This window comes from Culicoides brevitarsis, chromosome 1 (genome assembly GCF_036172545.1).
Source record: "Culicoides brevitarsis isolate CSIRO-B50_1 chromosome 1, AGI_CSIRO_Cbre_v1, whole genome shotgun sequence".
NCBI classification, from domain to species: Eukaryota; Metazoa; Arthropoda; class Insecta; order Diptera; family Ceratopogonidae; genus Culicoides; species Culicoides brevitarsis.
In genome coordinates this window covers 18,166,525-18,182,222 of record NC_087085.1, presented here as the reverse complement: position 1 = coordinate 18,182,222, position 15,698 = coordinate 18,166,525, and the positions used below count along the sequence as shown (strand labels likewise).

The following is a 15,698-nucleotide window of genomic DNA, read 5'->3' as shown; positions in this document are numbered from 1 at the left end:
AAAAGTTGTTGAAAAAATTGTTTTTAATGATTTTTAGTTGATTGTTATTTGAAGCTCAGAATAGCTTTTTTAAAAATGAAAACTTTAACGAACTAAATTTTAATGAGATTTTAATATGTGAATTTTTTCGTGTATAATTTAAATATTTTGAGTTTTTTAGAAATAGTTATTTTAATAAAATTTTTTTGAAAATTAAAAATTGTTGTTCTTAATTTCGAACTAAGAATTTATTAAAAATTTAAAAAAATATAAAATATTTTTTCTATTATTAGGCACTATTCAAAAAAAATATTTTTTTTACAAAAAGAAAAAAAAATACAAAATTAAATATTTTAAACAAATTTTGAAGAAAAATATTTAGGACTGTAGGTAAAATTTAAATTTGCTTTTTTAAATATTAAACAAAAATATTGAAAGATAAAAAAAGTATTAGGTATCCTTAAAAAGAGTTACAAAAACTAAATTTTATTTAAATTTTATAACTTTGAAATTTTAATATAAATTTGTTAAAGAGATTTTTTTAATAAGGCAAGTTCAATTTCAAAAAATGTTTCACATTATTTTGGACCTCAAAAAGTAAGGCGGTGGGAGTAATGAATAATGATAATGGAAAACAATGATTTTAATGATTTTTCTATCTTTTCACTAGTTTTAAAGAGTTATAATATTCAATTGTGTGCTTTATAGACATTTTAGATCTTTTATTTTAACAATTGATTCATTTTCGAAACAAAAAAAAAATTAAATTTTTAAATTTTAATTTTAATTTTTTTCCGTGAAAATTAGTCTAATCCTTTGAAAAATTGCAAAATATAACAAAATTTGTAGATTTCAACCAATTTTTGATGATTTTTAGTCATTTTTCGTATGTTTTGAAGGTTAAAATATTTCAAAACCATTATCATTATTCTATTATTCCCTCCTTGGATTTTCGGAAAAAGTTAGGTGGGAGGACATGTGAAACATTTTTTGAAATTGCACTTGCCTAAAATAAAATTTATGTTAAAATAAAAAAAAATATTTTCTCTCATTTCATGAAAAAATAATTTTAAAAAAGTTTAAATTCTTTTATAATTTCGAAGAATTTTATACATTTTTGATCATCAATTTTAAAAATTAAAAGAGAAAATGTTATTCCTTACAAACTTGATTTTTTTTAATATATTGCTAAAAATGTTAAAATTAAAAAATAATAATTTCGGAACTTTTTTAACCGAGAAAAAAAATTAAATTAATTATTTTTTTTTTGTTTAATTATAACTTTATAATTTTAATTAAATTTATTTAAATTAGCTTAATTAAAATTAAAATTTATTTCAATATATTTTTTCTAAACATTTTCTCAATTTTTTCAGAAAATATTTCAAATATTTGGTTGAGGTTGGGCCAAATCAGAAATAATTTTTGACTATGGTTTAATAATAAAATCATTATTAATAACCGACGGGAACATTTTTTGAATTATTCATCATTTTTACGTTTGCCATCCTCTCCTCTTTTTTCTCATTTTCTTTCGCTGTCTTCTACTCACTACTTGAATCTATAAATTCATCTTATGAATGAAATTTCCTTTATCGTAATCTTTTTGTTATAACTTCCAATCTGGCAAAATACAACAAAAAACTTTCAATAGAGGCGGAATATTAATAAAGCGTTGATGAAAGTGAAATGGAGCGGGTATCAATAGACTTGCAAAAAAGGAGTCTCAGTTTGTATTGAAATTAATCTTTTTTCCTTTCATAAATTATAACCCCTATCATCATAGTTGATATGATGTATTGTGAAGAAAAAAATGCAAAAAAAAACCTGATTCAAGCTGTTTTTGTGATACCCATCGACGAAAAGAAAAAAAATAACGATAATGAAGCAAACTTTATGTGCAAGTCCCACGCAAAAAAGCATAAAATTTTCCACGACATGATACGATCACTAAAATTTGAAACGATATAATCTCATTTTAATATTTATCAATCAAGAGTGTGTGCACGGTTTCTCATTAAATTATTATTACATCCATTGTCTGTGCGATAAATCATCGTGTGCGAGATAATAATGTTATCATTATAATAATAAATAATGAAATAATCCACGTTAAATCCACGGTATCAATCAATTTTCCATCAGCGAAGTAAGGCGAGTTGTAAATTGTGAGTAACTGCTCTTGCTGCTGCCGTGTAACGCGATACAATTAACGAATTCACTTGGGAAAAGGTGCACTAATTATTTTCTAGTTGGGATCGAAAAATGTTTTATTTGTATGTTGAAAGCGAGTTTTTACCTTGGCCTGAATATCATCAAACTATCATCATTCGTGTTTGAAAATATTTTCGAAATAAATACTTTTTCATTTATTTAAAATGAGAATTTATTGCAGTAAACACAAAAACTCTATTTTTCAAAAAAGTATTTTACCAATGAATATTTTTGCACAGTAAATAAAATATGTGTAAGTATCAATATTTTAAATAAACATTTATTGATGAATAGTTTGATATTTGAAATTGAATGGGAGCAAAAGGTTACATTTGATGTTACGTGTTAAATGAACCAAATTTGAAATGTTTCTTGTATTACATGAGCGGATTTCATGTAAATTCTCAGTTTAAAATTTAATATTTTAAAAATAAATATTTTAACTGGATTTATGTTCAAATCGAGCTTTTTTTATTTTAGGCTGAAATGTATCGAGTTTTTAATTTATCGAAATTTTTAATTTAAAACGAAAAACTTTATTGCTATGCAAATTTCTTTAACGAATTTAAGATTTTATATATTTTTCAGTAGTAAATAAATATTTTTTATTATTAATTTTTAAATATTGGAATTCAATTTCTTAACGATCTAAATTAATATATTTTTGGAAAATTTTTTTTTTAAAAAAATGTCTCAAAATTCGGATGAAAATTCAAAAATTAATTTTAAAAATTAAAAATTTATTTATTTAAATTTATTTTATTATTTAAAATTTATTTAAAAGTTTCTATAAAAATTTTAATTTTTTTAAATTTAAGCTTATGTCAAAATTTTTCGACTTTTTTAATAAGAAGTTTTTAAGTCACAATTTTTAAGTGACTTAAAAATAAACACTTTAAATAAACAATTAATTTTTTTTTAAAAAAAAATAAAATAAAAAAGAGTCACTTAGCTTTATACCTTTTTAAGACCTTCAGGGTTCTAAAATATGGTCCTCAAAATTTTTCTTGTAGTTTTTGAATTTTTTATTTCTTTTTTCAAAAAAAAAATATTTTTAAATATATTTATTTATTTAGTGGACAATATTATTTTGAACGAACTGAAAAATCTTAAGTTAAAAATAAAATTTGTTCACAATTTACTACTCCTCACTGTAGATTTTACAGACAGACGTCATAAGGAGCAAAAAATCATGTTGAAAAATATATTTTTTTTATGAAAAACTGTAAAATCAAACTAAAACCATTTCAATGAATGGTTTTGAATTTATCCAACAGCGTGAACTTCAATTGAAAACATTTTTTTTTCACAAAATTTATAGAAGAAATTTCTAGTCCATTTCACCACGTTTAAATTGAAATTTTGATTGAGTGTCAACTTTTCATCATTTTCAAACATTTTCAACAAACAAGTATTTTGCCATGCAAATTTATCTCTATTGCAGCATTTTCGGCAGAATGGCACAATGTTCTATTCAACAATAAAGTGGAACAAAAACGTGCCAAACATTTCCTAAGAAAATAATCATCATATAATGATTCTTTGATTACGAAGATTATGAGGAGATTAACTTCTTTTTGTGTGCGTTTGTAATGTGTGCGTTTCAGCAAACAAAAGAAAAAGAAAAGAAGAACAAAAAAAAAAAACAGAAATGAGGAAATAGACCGGAACTGACCTGAAGGCATTTCATTTTTATGCTCTATCCCATTATATCGCAAGTATTGTCGACAAAAGTTTTTTTGTACGGAATCGTAGAGAGTTTTTGACAGAATTTGTTTGTTTTTGAAATTATATGGGTTTCGTAGCATGGCATTGGCTTTGTTTGCCACGCAACGTATCATTTTGATGAAGATTCGAAGCACGAGAGAGAGAACGAGCAAAAGAGGAAAATTCAATCACAAATATTGGTTTATGTGTCGGGTTAAAAACTTTTGTAAACAAGCAAATGGAATGAATGAAAGCAATCGTGTGTCGTAATGTATCTGACTTTGATGGCAGTTGCCTTGGGTGCCAACACACGTAAAATTATCGAAAAATAGACATTTTTACAAAGAAAAAAATTTTTTCTTACTTGGTAGCTCGAGGAAATTTGAAGTGCGCCGTTGTTGGCCACGAGCTGATGCCTGGAATGCCAGCGGCCCGATGTCATCATTGGAGAAAATCGAAGCGTTTGATGCCGCACTTTTGATGGATTCACGCGAATTACGACGACTAGCCAGATAGGCGAGACCACCCTATTTAATGAAATTTGCGCGGAAATTAGATTTGTTCGTATCAGTTCTTTGCTAAAATTACCTTGGAGCTTCCCCTTCTTCGGTGCGGCGGTTGAATGGGTGATTGAACGTCGGACGCTTGTGTTAGGTCACTTGTTGATTTGCGGATTCGCGACGAGACAACGCTGTCGGAACACGTACGGTCCAATGTTGAATGCGAGTTGTGAATGGCCTAAAAGTTGAAAAAAATATTCATAAAGTTGTTGTTAGAGAACATTTTTTTAATTGATAAAAACTTGTATAAAAAAAAATATTTTTATCAAACCACATGACTTAAATTTTTTTTTAAACCACGTGACTTAAGAATAGACTCGAGAAATTATCGAACCACGTGACTTGAGAAATTTTTCAAACCATCTGTCTTTAAAATATTTCAAACCACGTGACTAAATTTTTTTTTCAAACCACGTGACATGAAGAATTTTCAAAACAAGTGACTTTCAAAATTTTTAAACCACGTGACTTTAAAAACTTTTCAAGCCATGCTTGAAAAATATTTAAAACACGTGATCTAAATTATTTTCAAAACCACGTGTCTTGAAATTGTTTCTAACCACGTGACATGAACAACTTTATAAACCACGTAACTTGAGAAATTTTTCAAACCACGTGACTTAAGAAAGTTTTTAAACCACGTGACATAAGAAATTTTTCAAACCACGTGACTTAAGAAATTTTTCAAACCACAAGCCTTTAAAAATTTTTTAAACCACGTGACTTTAAAAATTTTTCAAATCAAGTGACAAGAGAAATTTTCGAACCACGTGACTTTAAAAACTTTTTAAACCACGTTGCTTGAAAAATTTTTAAAACACGTGATCTAAATTATTTTTAAAACCACGTGCATTGAAATTGTTTCAAACAACGTGAATTGAACATTTTTCAAACCACTAGACTTGAGTAATTATCAAACCACGTGCCTTGAGAATTTTTTAAACCACGTGACTTAAAGAAATATTTTTATCCACGTGACTTTAAAAAATATATTTCAAATGTAAGATTTCTTACTTGATATCCCGGATTAGTCGTGATATTGATAGCATGTCGTCTCCGATGCTGCTGCTGCGATTGCGTTTTTTGTTGCGTCTGTTGTTGCTGTTGCTGCTGCAATTGTTGCTGTTCCGGGTCTGTTCCGCTGCTACAACGTGCCGTCGTCGCTGTACTGAAATCCGACGCACCTGATCCCGTACTTTCCGTCACTAATGAGCCTCGTTTATCACAATTTGAGTGGTATTCATCAAGGGAGAACACGCCATTCGGTGATTTATTGTAATGCTTCTTCTTCTTTTTCTTGTACTGAATCGAGGAATGACGGTACTCGATAAATGAATTGTCATCCTCGTCATCGTGGTGCTCCTCATCCGGCGAACACGGCTCATAATACTCGAATTTCTTGTGTTTATGTTCGTATTTCGGACTAATTGCGCCATATTCGAGGCTTTGCGAACCCCGTGGACTCGTAACAATGGACTGCGGATTCTTTTTACGGTCGTAATAGCTTCCCGTGGGCGACTTTTGGTACGTTATTGTGGGCGGTGCCTTTGGAGGCGTTCCGTATTGCTGCTGCTGCTCATTTCGCATTTCGGGAAAATCGAAACGCCTCGGCGAACTGGGTGACTTGCAAATTTGTTGCTTATCACGTGGCTTTTCGTATTTCCTAAAGAAAAAAAATAAATTGAGTTGGAAATGATAATTAATCACCGAAAAAAAATATTTTACCTCGTATTTGGACTATTCAAAGGATGATCGTAGTATGAGACCCGTCCAGGGGATCTCGGAGGACTGTGATTATTTGGGTCGTACAAGTCAATTGGCGGCGTGTCAGAATCGTCCCACGATTGTTGCTGAATTTTCGGAGCACGGGGACTCGCTGGAGGACTTCGTGAGCATGCCATGTCAGTTTTTTGTTCAGAAAAAGTTTTTTTTTGTTTCAATCTTTATTGATTGTAGCAACCTTTTGTGACATTTGTTTTTTACGGTCTGCTGCCTTTTTGTGTTTGTTTGTTTGACTAGTCCTGCGAAATGACATACGAGAAACAAATTGTTAGAAATTTGTCATAATCAACGTTTGTCCCATTATACACATGTGAGTTTTTCTACCTTTTTACCCAACTTTTGAGTAAAATAAACGAAACAGAATAAAAAATTCCCATTCAGATTTATGAGTTTTCACTCGACTCCTACCATTTTTCATACATGACAAAAAAAAACTGTAGGTTGAGAAAATCGTTATCTTGTATGCTATTTGTTATATTTTGTCCTTTCTGACATGTTTTAAATTTTTTTTGTTGCTGCAAGAATTTTGATGTAAAAAATCATAAAAATCCGCTTTTGTCAATGAATAATTTTTAAAGGACTTTTAAAGGGTTTTCGTCTTATTTTTCAACCAAATCTAACAATATGTCTTTGTTAAAGAAAAAAAATTACTTAAGCCTCAATTCACTTCATAAAACCCATTCGAAGGAGTAGACAAAAGGAGAGAGAAATATTGAAAGTCTTCGTCAAACCAAACGCCTGCAAGCGGCAGACGCATTTCTCTCACTTTTTTGTTTACAAAATATTTCTGTACACTCTTTTTATATTTATTTTTTTATGCTTTTCACTTTTCTTTCGCTCAATTCTTTTCAAAAAAAAAAGAGAGAAAAGTAAGGCTACGGTAATTGTGTGGAAGTTATTATAACGATCTGCATACTGGTGAAATTATTATTTATTTATCTTCATTGAGTGTCGAGCGCATAATAGAGCTGGCAGTAAAATTGGCACATAAAAAGGAGAAAAGGGATAATAATGATGCTGGTTGCTACTTAGCTACAAAGGGTTATTGACACGGTGTGCTATATTTTGTAAAATGAGAAGAAGCGATGATTGAGTAGCAAAAGATGACGAAGAAAGTTGCGGCGTTTCGAGGACCGCAAATTCATTTTATAATTTATAAAATATTCATCGTGATTTGGAATTTTCTTTTATATTTTAATGAATTCTTCTTTCAATTTTAAATTTAATGATGAAATTGAATGAAGGTGAAGCGATTTACTTTCCATTAATTTTTTCTTCACAGAATATTTGCGTTACCCACGGACTTCGATCTACCCGTCGATTCTTTTCTTTGAAAAATAAACGTTTTTTTATAAATAAAAAAAATATTTTTTAAAGTTTAAAAATAAATTTTATTTTTTATAAAAAACTTTAAACTTTAAAACAATTTTTTAATAAAAAATAAAATTTATTAAAATAAAAAAAATTTAAATAAATATTTTTTTTAATAATTATAATAATTTATTAAATAAATTTTATTTTTTATAAAAAACATTAAACTTTAAAAAAAGTTTTTTATAAAAAATAAAATTTATTTTTTAAAACTTAACAAAAAGATTTTTGTAAAAAAAATATTTTAGAATTTTTACCCATATGTGAATGCAAAAAATCTGTAACAAAAAAAATTTGTAAAAAATCGTTCTAATGTTTCTGATCTAAAACCTTGGCATAACTAAGCCTAACCCATAACAGAAAACCCCAAAGATATTCACAAAGTAGAATTTGAGTTATAGCATTTCAAAGTCACAGAATAATTTTAATCTAAACTTTGTAACGCCATCAATTAAAATCTGCTTCTTGAATCTACATGAGATTTTTTGTTCTGTATCAGGCTTAAATGCGAGAAGGTTTTGCAGCCAAAATCTTTGATAGTATATGAAAAATCTTTGAAAATGTTACAAAATTAAAGAAATAGGAGTTAATATTTTTGTCGAATAGAACAAATTGGAAAAAGTGTGGAAAAATAGAAAAAAAATTTAGAGAAAAAATAAATATTAAAATCGAATTTGCAATATCGATTTAAAAACGAGACAAATTTTTGAAATTTTTCCAATATTTCAAGATAAAAAAATTGAAAGTTCGACTTTGATGGGAAATTATTTTAATCCCTGAAAACCTACTTTTTTAATCCTCGGGTAGAACGAAATCTACAGGTCCACTAATCTCCCCATAAAATCAAACCTTGAAGAAAAATGCATCAAACAAGCTATCTAGATAAACACCCACGTTAAAAGCAACATCAGACATTTTCAGTGAAAACCAGATTAAAACATGATATTGCCATCCCACACAGAAAAATCAACGCCACTTTAATTCCACACGTGATCACGCTTTAAATCTTTTGTTATATGTATCGAGATGATACTTTTTCATTTTATTACACGTCAAATAAAGCATGAAAGTAACCTAATATGTCACTGTCGTAACGAATTTATTTACTCGAAGATGCAACAAGTGTCACAGCCATATATATCAACATCATTGTCATGTTTTTGCCATTCTTACCTACATAAATCGCATGCATGCACACGGAAAGAAATGAATCATTTTTGGGACAGGTGAGAAATTTTCCCGTACTTGTCGAGCCGGATCGTGTTTGTGACAGCTGGATTGATTCCATGTTGTGCTTTGATTGAATGGAATTGGACAATGATCAATTTTTTGGTAGACATATGATCAGATTTTTCACTTTGCCACGTGTCGAAGGAATTTGACTTCCGAGAAGTCTACACTTTCACCTGTAAATAATTTTCTCAACTTTTTAAAAGTTCATTGCAAAAACTTTTTGCTACTTTTTAACCCTTGTGAAGCACACAGAGAATTCAACAGTTTGGTATTTAGGTCAACGAGGTACTACACAGACATCCCTTTGCTGCGTACGGGAAAATACATGAAATGAATTCCAAGTAAGTGAGTATTATTAATATATATTATTACATTACAGCCACTTTAATTACGTTAGGCTCGTGGCAATATTTTTTTTCTTTGCCTCTTGTAACAGAAACTTGTAATATTGGAAAATTTTCCGATAAATGATGAAGTTGCTCGCTTTCGCTTTCTGCTTTGATAAATCATAATTTTTCGTGCCGCATACCAAAAGTTTGTCTTTAACGAAGCGAATAATGGGTCGCCACTAACTACCACTGTTTGTCGCAGTGCGAGACATAATATAAAGTATGCATTTAATGGGTTCTCTAACAACGTTACCATGTAACTGTGTGATGATAAAAATGTAGTTTAAAAGTGAGTGTTTTATATACGTTTTTCCTCCTACACACTCTTCGATATTTTTTTTTTCCTTTTTTTAATGGGTTCTCTAACAACGTTACCATGTAACTGTGTGATGATAAAAATGTAGTTTAAAAGTGAGTGTTTTATATACGTCATGACATTCGTATTATTTGCTCATTTCAGAGAGCCATATGGTCTTCTTCGTTGTCTTTATTGGTTGCTAGCATGCGTTATCAATGACAACGACACATTGACTGATAAACAAAATGATGGAATAAAAATGAAAATTATTGCTATTACATCTTTGTTCTGGTAGTGTAACGATTACCTTGGATAGGCTTCGTTTTGTATTTGTGGCGAAAGAGAGGAGAAGGAACTAATGCGCAATTTGTAACAGATGGCAATTTTATTTTGCTATTTGAAATGTTTGTATGACCATTGTCGTCGGTGATGATTAAATTAAAAGCGAGCTGGAAATTGTCACGCTGGATAATTTAACGAGATTTAATTTAATTGATTTTTGGTTGTGGATTTTTCTCGGAATGCTGGAAAAAAAATATAATTTAATTTTTTTCATCTGATCCGCTCATAATAAAATTAACTGCAGAAGGGAAAAAGTAACAGACGAAGGGATAAAATTGTGTGTCGTGGGACATGCAATGAAAAATTATGTTAATAAAAATGTATTTTGAGTTGTGTTTGTGGGTTGTCGACACATTTGTCAGAGAAAGTTGCTCATTTTTCTTCGGGATTAAATTAAATTATACAAGTCGAGAAGAAATTAAAATAAAGTACCAGGCGATTCCATCATCTTTAAATGGGGATTTTTGAATTTAAGCTTTTGTTTAAAATGGATTAGTTTGTGTTTCCTCATTATCTTACACTTTAGTGTGTTAATGCAGAATTAGGGTAAGTTTTTAATTTTGATGAATTAATAATTTTTGTATTTTTTATTTTAGATGAATTAGATGGATTTGCAAAAATTATTTTACTGTCAAAATCATTACCAAAGTGATAAAACTATCGAGATTAATTGATTCTTGTTACTTGATCTTATAGTGACAACCTGATACCTAACGAGCAAGTCATTAATGAAACAAATAATTTTACATGGATAATATGTATTAATAGGACCAAATAGCTGTATTCAATTAAATCTATTGAACTGTGAAATTGTATCCAATTAAATGCAGAACATTTCATCGAAATATTTTGCTGGAATCATCATGATCTGCAATAATTTTCATGTTTGTTTGAAACAAAAACAAATGTACTCTAGTGAGCAATTATTACAAGGAAAATGCTCTGCCCAAGTATTTTTTAAATTCTCGTAAATTCAATTATCGGATATTGACAATTTTATTGAAAAGTTTTCTAGGAAATGAAGGCGTATTAAAATTGATTCAAACAATAACAAAATGAAAGTAAAATTTCGACCAAAAATATCAGATTTTATTGCATTTTATTAAAAAAAAAATTTTACAAACCCTCAAGTAAAATTTTTGTTTTACATATTCTGTAAAGATTTTTGTAAAAAAAAAGTAAAGTTTGGACTAATTTTGACTTTTCAGTAATTCGAGTGAGATATTTTTCTTTTTTTTTTCGAAAAAATTTTAAAAAACGTAAAAATTTCTAAACTCAAAATGAACAAAACCCCGAATAAGAATTAATTATGATTCTTATTCCAGCTCTATTTATGTATCTCTAATGGCAATGTTCAAAATTTCTTCAATTGTAAAGAAAATATTTAATTTCAACCATAATTGGTGAATTACCCTATATTATTTTGATGTTAAATTTCTAAGCTTTCTATTGTTCAAAATTATTGCTAATTAAATTCTACACTGATGATTATAATAACAATAAATTACGCGACATAGTGATCTATGTTATGTACAACCCCAAATACCACCCCATTCAAGCAAGTTAATGTTATTTTTTGTCTAAAAATAAACGTTGTAGAAAGAATAAGATTAAAAAACATCCGCTCTATAGTCCCATCCTTTTTCTTTATCCTGTTAAATAAATACTCTGACATCTAACAAGAACGAAAATGAAAACAAAAAAAACCAAACAAAGGTATTTTAAGCTTATATTGAATGACACAAAAAAATAACAACACACAAGAGGGAAAGAGGCAGTATTTTTCTTTCGTTGCTTTTAAAATTAATATAATTTTTCAGTGCAAATATTTCACGTCCTTGATGACCATTTTGTTTATTATTATTATTATGGTTGTAGCTGCTTTTAATGTATTTTTTCTCTTCTTTTCTCATATTGTGAATATCTTCTTAAGCATAAGATACTTTCAAGAAGGAGTTAGCCTTTTTGTCCCTTTTTCTACTGTTTATTTCTAAGAAAGGATGCTCCAGTCAAGTAGAGAAAAAATGTGCGATGAAAATAAATAATAAGTCGACACTACCAAGAAACACTCGGTCAAAAGTTCTTTCCAGTCCAGCTCGTAGTTTATTTTTGATAGATTTTTTTGTGTATTTTTTTATGAGAAACAATTTGTCATGTCAGTAGTCAAGAGGGAATCACAAATAAAGTTCATTGACCGTTCACTATATTTTCATTGTAGAGATATGAGATATACGGATGATTAGTTTTAGTTTATTGTGCACCAAAAACGATCGATAGCGAGATAAAAAAATAACCCCAATTCAATTGTCATGACAAAAGTAGTTCAATTGCTTTTATTTTATGCATAGGGACTTTTTTTTATCCTTTTTTCGTAATGAAAAATTGCTCCTAGAATTTATGAGAAACAAAAAAAAAACAATTTTTGGCACGAATTCAAGTTCTGCCTGTCTAGTTTAAAGTTCTTCTTTTTGTTGCAATTTTTTTCTGTTTGCAAAGTGACTCAATTCTCAGCAGTGTTTACGATAAAATGTTCTGCAAGGATATTTACTTTTGTTGTACTTTTTTTCTTCATTTAAAAAAAATTTAAAAAAATATATTTAAAAAAATATATTAAAAAAATATACATATTTAAAAAAATATATAAAAAAAAAAAATATTAAAAATTAATTATTAAAAAAATACTCAAGGTTATACAAGCTTGTTATTAGATGAAGAGATGTCTAGCAAGTTTCGACACAAAGAAACAAAAAAAAAAAAGAATTGCGGTAGATGGGTTTTCCTCATTTAACTTTTGACCTTAAATGACAAACTTTTTAGTGAATTAACCTTAAGCTGTGCGAAAAGATGAAAGGTAGCCGTTTGTTTCGTTAAGACGACAACAAATATTTAGATTATTAATTTATTATGTCTTATAGGAGAGTAGAAGAGATGTCATTTAGAAGCTAATTTGTAACCATCTCCATAGCTACTACCTTAAGGATATAAAACGGGTCAGATTGGTCCCTTAAGAGATCAGATTAATACATCAAGTGATTTTTCTAATCCGAAGGAAAGATAAGGAATCAATCTGATCCCTTAAGATGTCAATTTGATTTCTTCAAGAGGTTACTAGACTTAGTCAACTAACCTCTTGAAATGATCAAATTGACATCTTAAAGGATCAGATTGATTCCTTAAGATTTAGAAATTGAATTAAGGGATCAGAAAATTCACTTGAAGGATCAATTTCATTCCTTCAAGAGGTTAATTTGATCCTTTAAGACTTAAGGGTACGACTTATGACTTAAGGGATCAAATTAACCTCTTGAAGGAATGAAATTGATATCTTAAGGGATACCTTTGACTTTTTAAGGGATCGCTTAGATTGAGTGATGAAAGATTCTCTTAAGGGATCAATCTAACCCGTTTTTCGTCCGTAAGATGTGCTGTTGCCAGTAGCGCGCTACCTTTGTTTAGAAACGGGTTTTCCCGGAAATTTTCTGTCGTTGTTGCGGATTAAGTCCATCGTGCTGTTCATCAGTTGGAAAATTTCCTAAGCAAATATTGATAATGGAATTATATGTTTCCGTCATCATTTTTGTATCTGTCTCGTTCTCTATACATTGTCTGCTTGTGCAAACACAATTTCGCTAGACGAAGGTATCACTGGTAGGTAAATAAAGAGCAAAAAACGAGAGATACGTGATCGTCACTCGCATATCAACTCGATGTTCATTTATCATCTTCACGAACGCTCCAACACTTAATACCACAATGTTTATTTACTTTTTACTCAAGTCGCTCGAGCAACAACCATAAACAAGCAAACTGGCATGCCAAATAAATAAACATCTAGTAGTTTTGCCACTTTAATAAAGATCTCACATGTTGGTACTACTGCGCGCCGCAAATCACACAATGCCGCAAATCTTATTTACTAATACATTTTGAAATTTGTCTCTGTCGTTGTGATAAATGTTCAACGGCATATTTTCTCGTCATCTTTTTGCCATCATCATCATTATCAACATCATATTTTCTCCATATCATTCCTGGTGGATGTGCACATTCCACATTCAGATACGAATTCCCCGCAATCTCTTAAAACATCGGTATAAGTAGTATGTTTAGCATTATTACTTCTATCATTATTATTATTATTTTTGTCGTGCAGGAATGAATACATTACAAAAACTGAACTCCGTCATGCGATACGTTTCATTATTTCCGAGCCTTTTTACATGGGAAAATTACAAATTCTTATCATTTAATGTGTTATGTTTGTGGTTTCACTTGTATGCACGAATGTTTGTAAAATTTAAATTTTTGCATTTTCACATGAATAATTCAGTTTTTTCGGTACTTTCGTGTTTGCAATTGAAATGTAAGGTCCCGTGATAATGGGTTCGGGTCGAATGAAAATAAAAGTTTGGTTCATCAATCACCGCACGAATCATAAACTTTTATTTATAAATATAAATTTAAATGGGTCTGGAAATTCATAGAAGAAAATATAAGAAAATCGAACAAAAGATTCTTTTCGGTATTTCGGAGAAAGGCATTATCGGGAGTTGAATGTTCAATCAACCAAGGAAATTTTTTTCTTAACAATTTTTTGTACTTGAAAACATTATTGTTCATTTAATGACCTTTGCGTTTTATTATTATTTTGGTGATGTACAAAAAAGGAAAAAACTACAATGTAATTTTTTTTTGCGATAAAAAAAATATTTTTAAATTTAAAAAATGTTATTCAAAATTTATTTTTTTTTTAAATTTATTGTTTTTAATTTTCATGAATTATTCTTAAATTTTTTGAATAAAATTTTGTTTTATTAAATTGAAAAAAAAATGTATACGAAATTTTTATTGGTCAAAATAATTTTAATTAAATTTAAAAAGTTTAAATAAAATTAAATTAAGTTCATGAATTTCAATAATTTTTTTTTCTCTCCAAATGCATTAAAAATAAAAAAAGGCAAGGAGAGAAAAAGATTTATTTAAATTCATGAACTTAATTTGACTTTATTTAATTTAATTAAATTTATTTTGATTAATATGATTTTTGGTCAATTTAATAAAAAAAAATATTATAAAAATTATTATATATTTTTTTTTATTTTAATATTTTTTTTTTAAATGAATGTGCGTTTTAATTAATTTTAAAAAAAATTTATCCTACTTAAAATTTTTAATTTTTTAATTAATTAAATTAATTTAAAATTTTTAATTTTAAGTAATTAAAATTTATTTCAGTTAAAAAATTTTAACTTCTTTTTAATTATTTGTTTAATTCATATTTTTTTTTTAAATTTGTCAATATCTTAATTTTACTTCTTTTGCTAAAACATCAAAACTACTTGCAATAAATCTCCTCATTATAAATTAATACACGGAAAGAAAATCAAATTTCTTCACACTTGCTGACACATGTGTTTAATGGGCACGTCGTCACTACTGCACTTTTATGTCCTCTTCAAATCTTTGACACATTTTCTTCTTCTACTTTCTGTGCAATTTTTGCTACATAGACATAAAATAAATTACCTTAGCAGCAAATTAGCATTTAAATCCTCGTTCGCAGTGATTTCTTTTTCTTTTATCGATTTGTTTATTTTATTTTTTTTTTGTGTTTCAATTTCTTGTCAATGATTTGAAACGTGACAGACTCATTAATTATTTATTTATGCAAGACACATGCGTCTGTTTTGCTTTTATTTTAGTGTTGCATTTCTTGAATATTCACAATAAATTTTTATCTTTTGGTGTAAACATGAATTTTTATTATTTATTAATTTATTTTTCTTCGACACTTTTATTTTTCAATCGTTCAGCAAAAATTTT

The 15,698-nt window shown here is 28.4% G+C and overlaps 1 protein-coding gene across 2 annotated transcripts in view; it reads right to left on the bottom strand.

Moving 5' to 3' along the window:
- Window positions 1-15,447, bottom strand: part of LOC134838112 (uncharacterized) — a 40,818-nt gene extending 25,371 nt beyond the window's left edge. For both annotated transcript variants that reach the window (XM_063853573.1, XM_063853572.1), the window contains exons 1-5: window positions 15,402-15,447; window positions 6,186-6,481; window positions 5,475-6,123; window positions 4,489-4,638; window positions 4,265-4,427 (exon numbers count right to left, since the gene is read on the bottom strand). In XM_063853573.1, the coding sequence (XP_063709643.1) occupies window positions 4,265-4,427; window positions 4,489-4,638; window positions 5,475-6,123; window positions 6,186-6,361 (1,138 nt within the window). In that variant the 5' untranslated portion in view covers window positions 6,362-6,481; window positions 15,402-15,447. The remainder of the gene's footprint in view (window positions 1-4,264; window positions 4,428-4,488; window positions 4,639-5,474; window positions 6,124-6,185; window positions 6,482-15,401) is intronic.
- Between the last annotated feature and the right edge of the window lie 251 nt (window positions 15,448-15,698).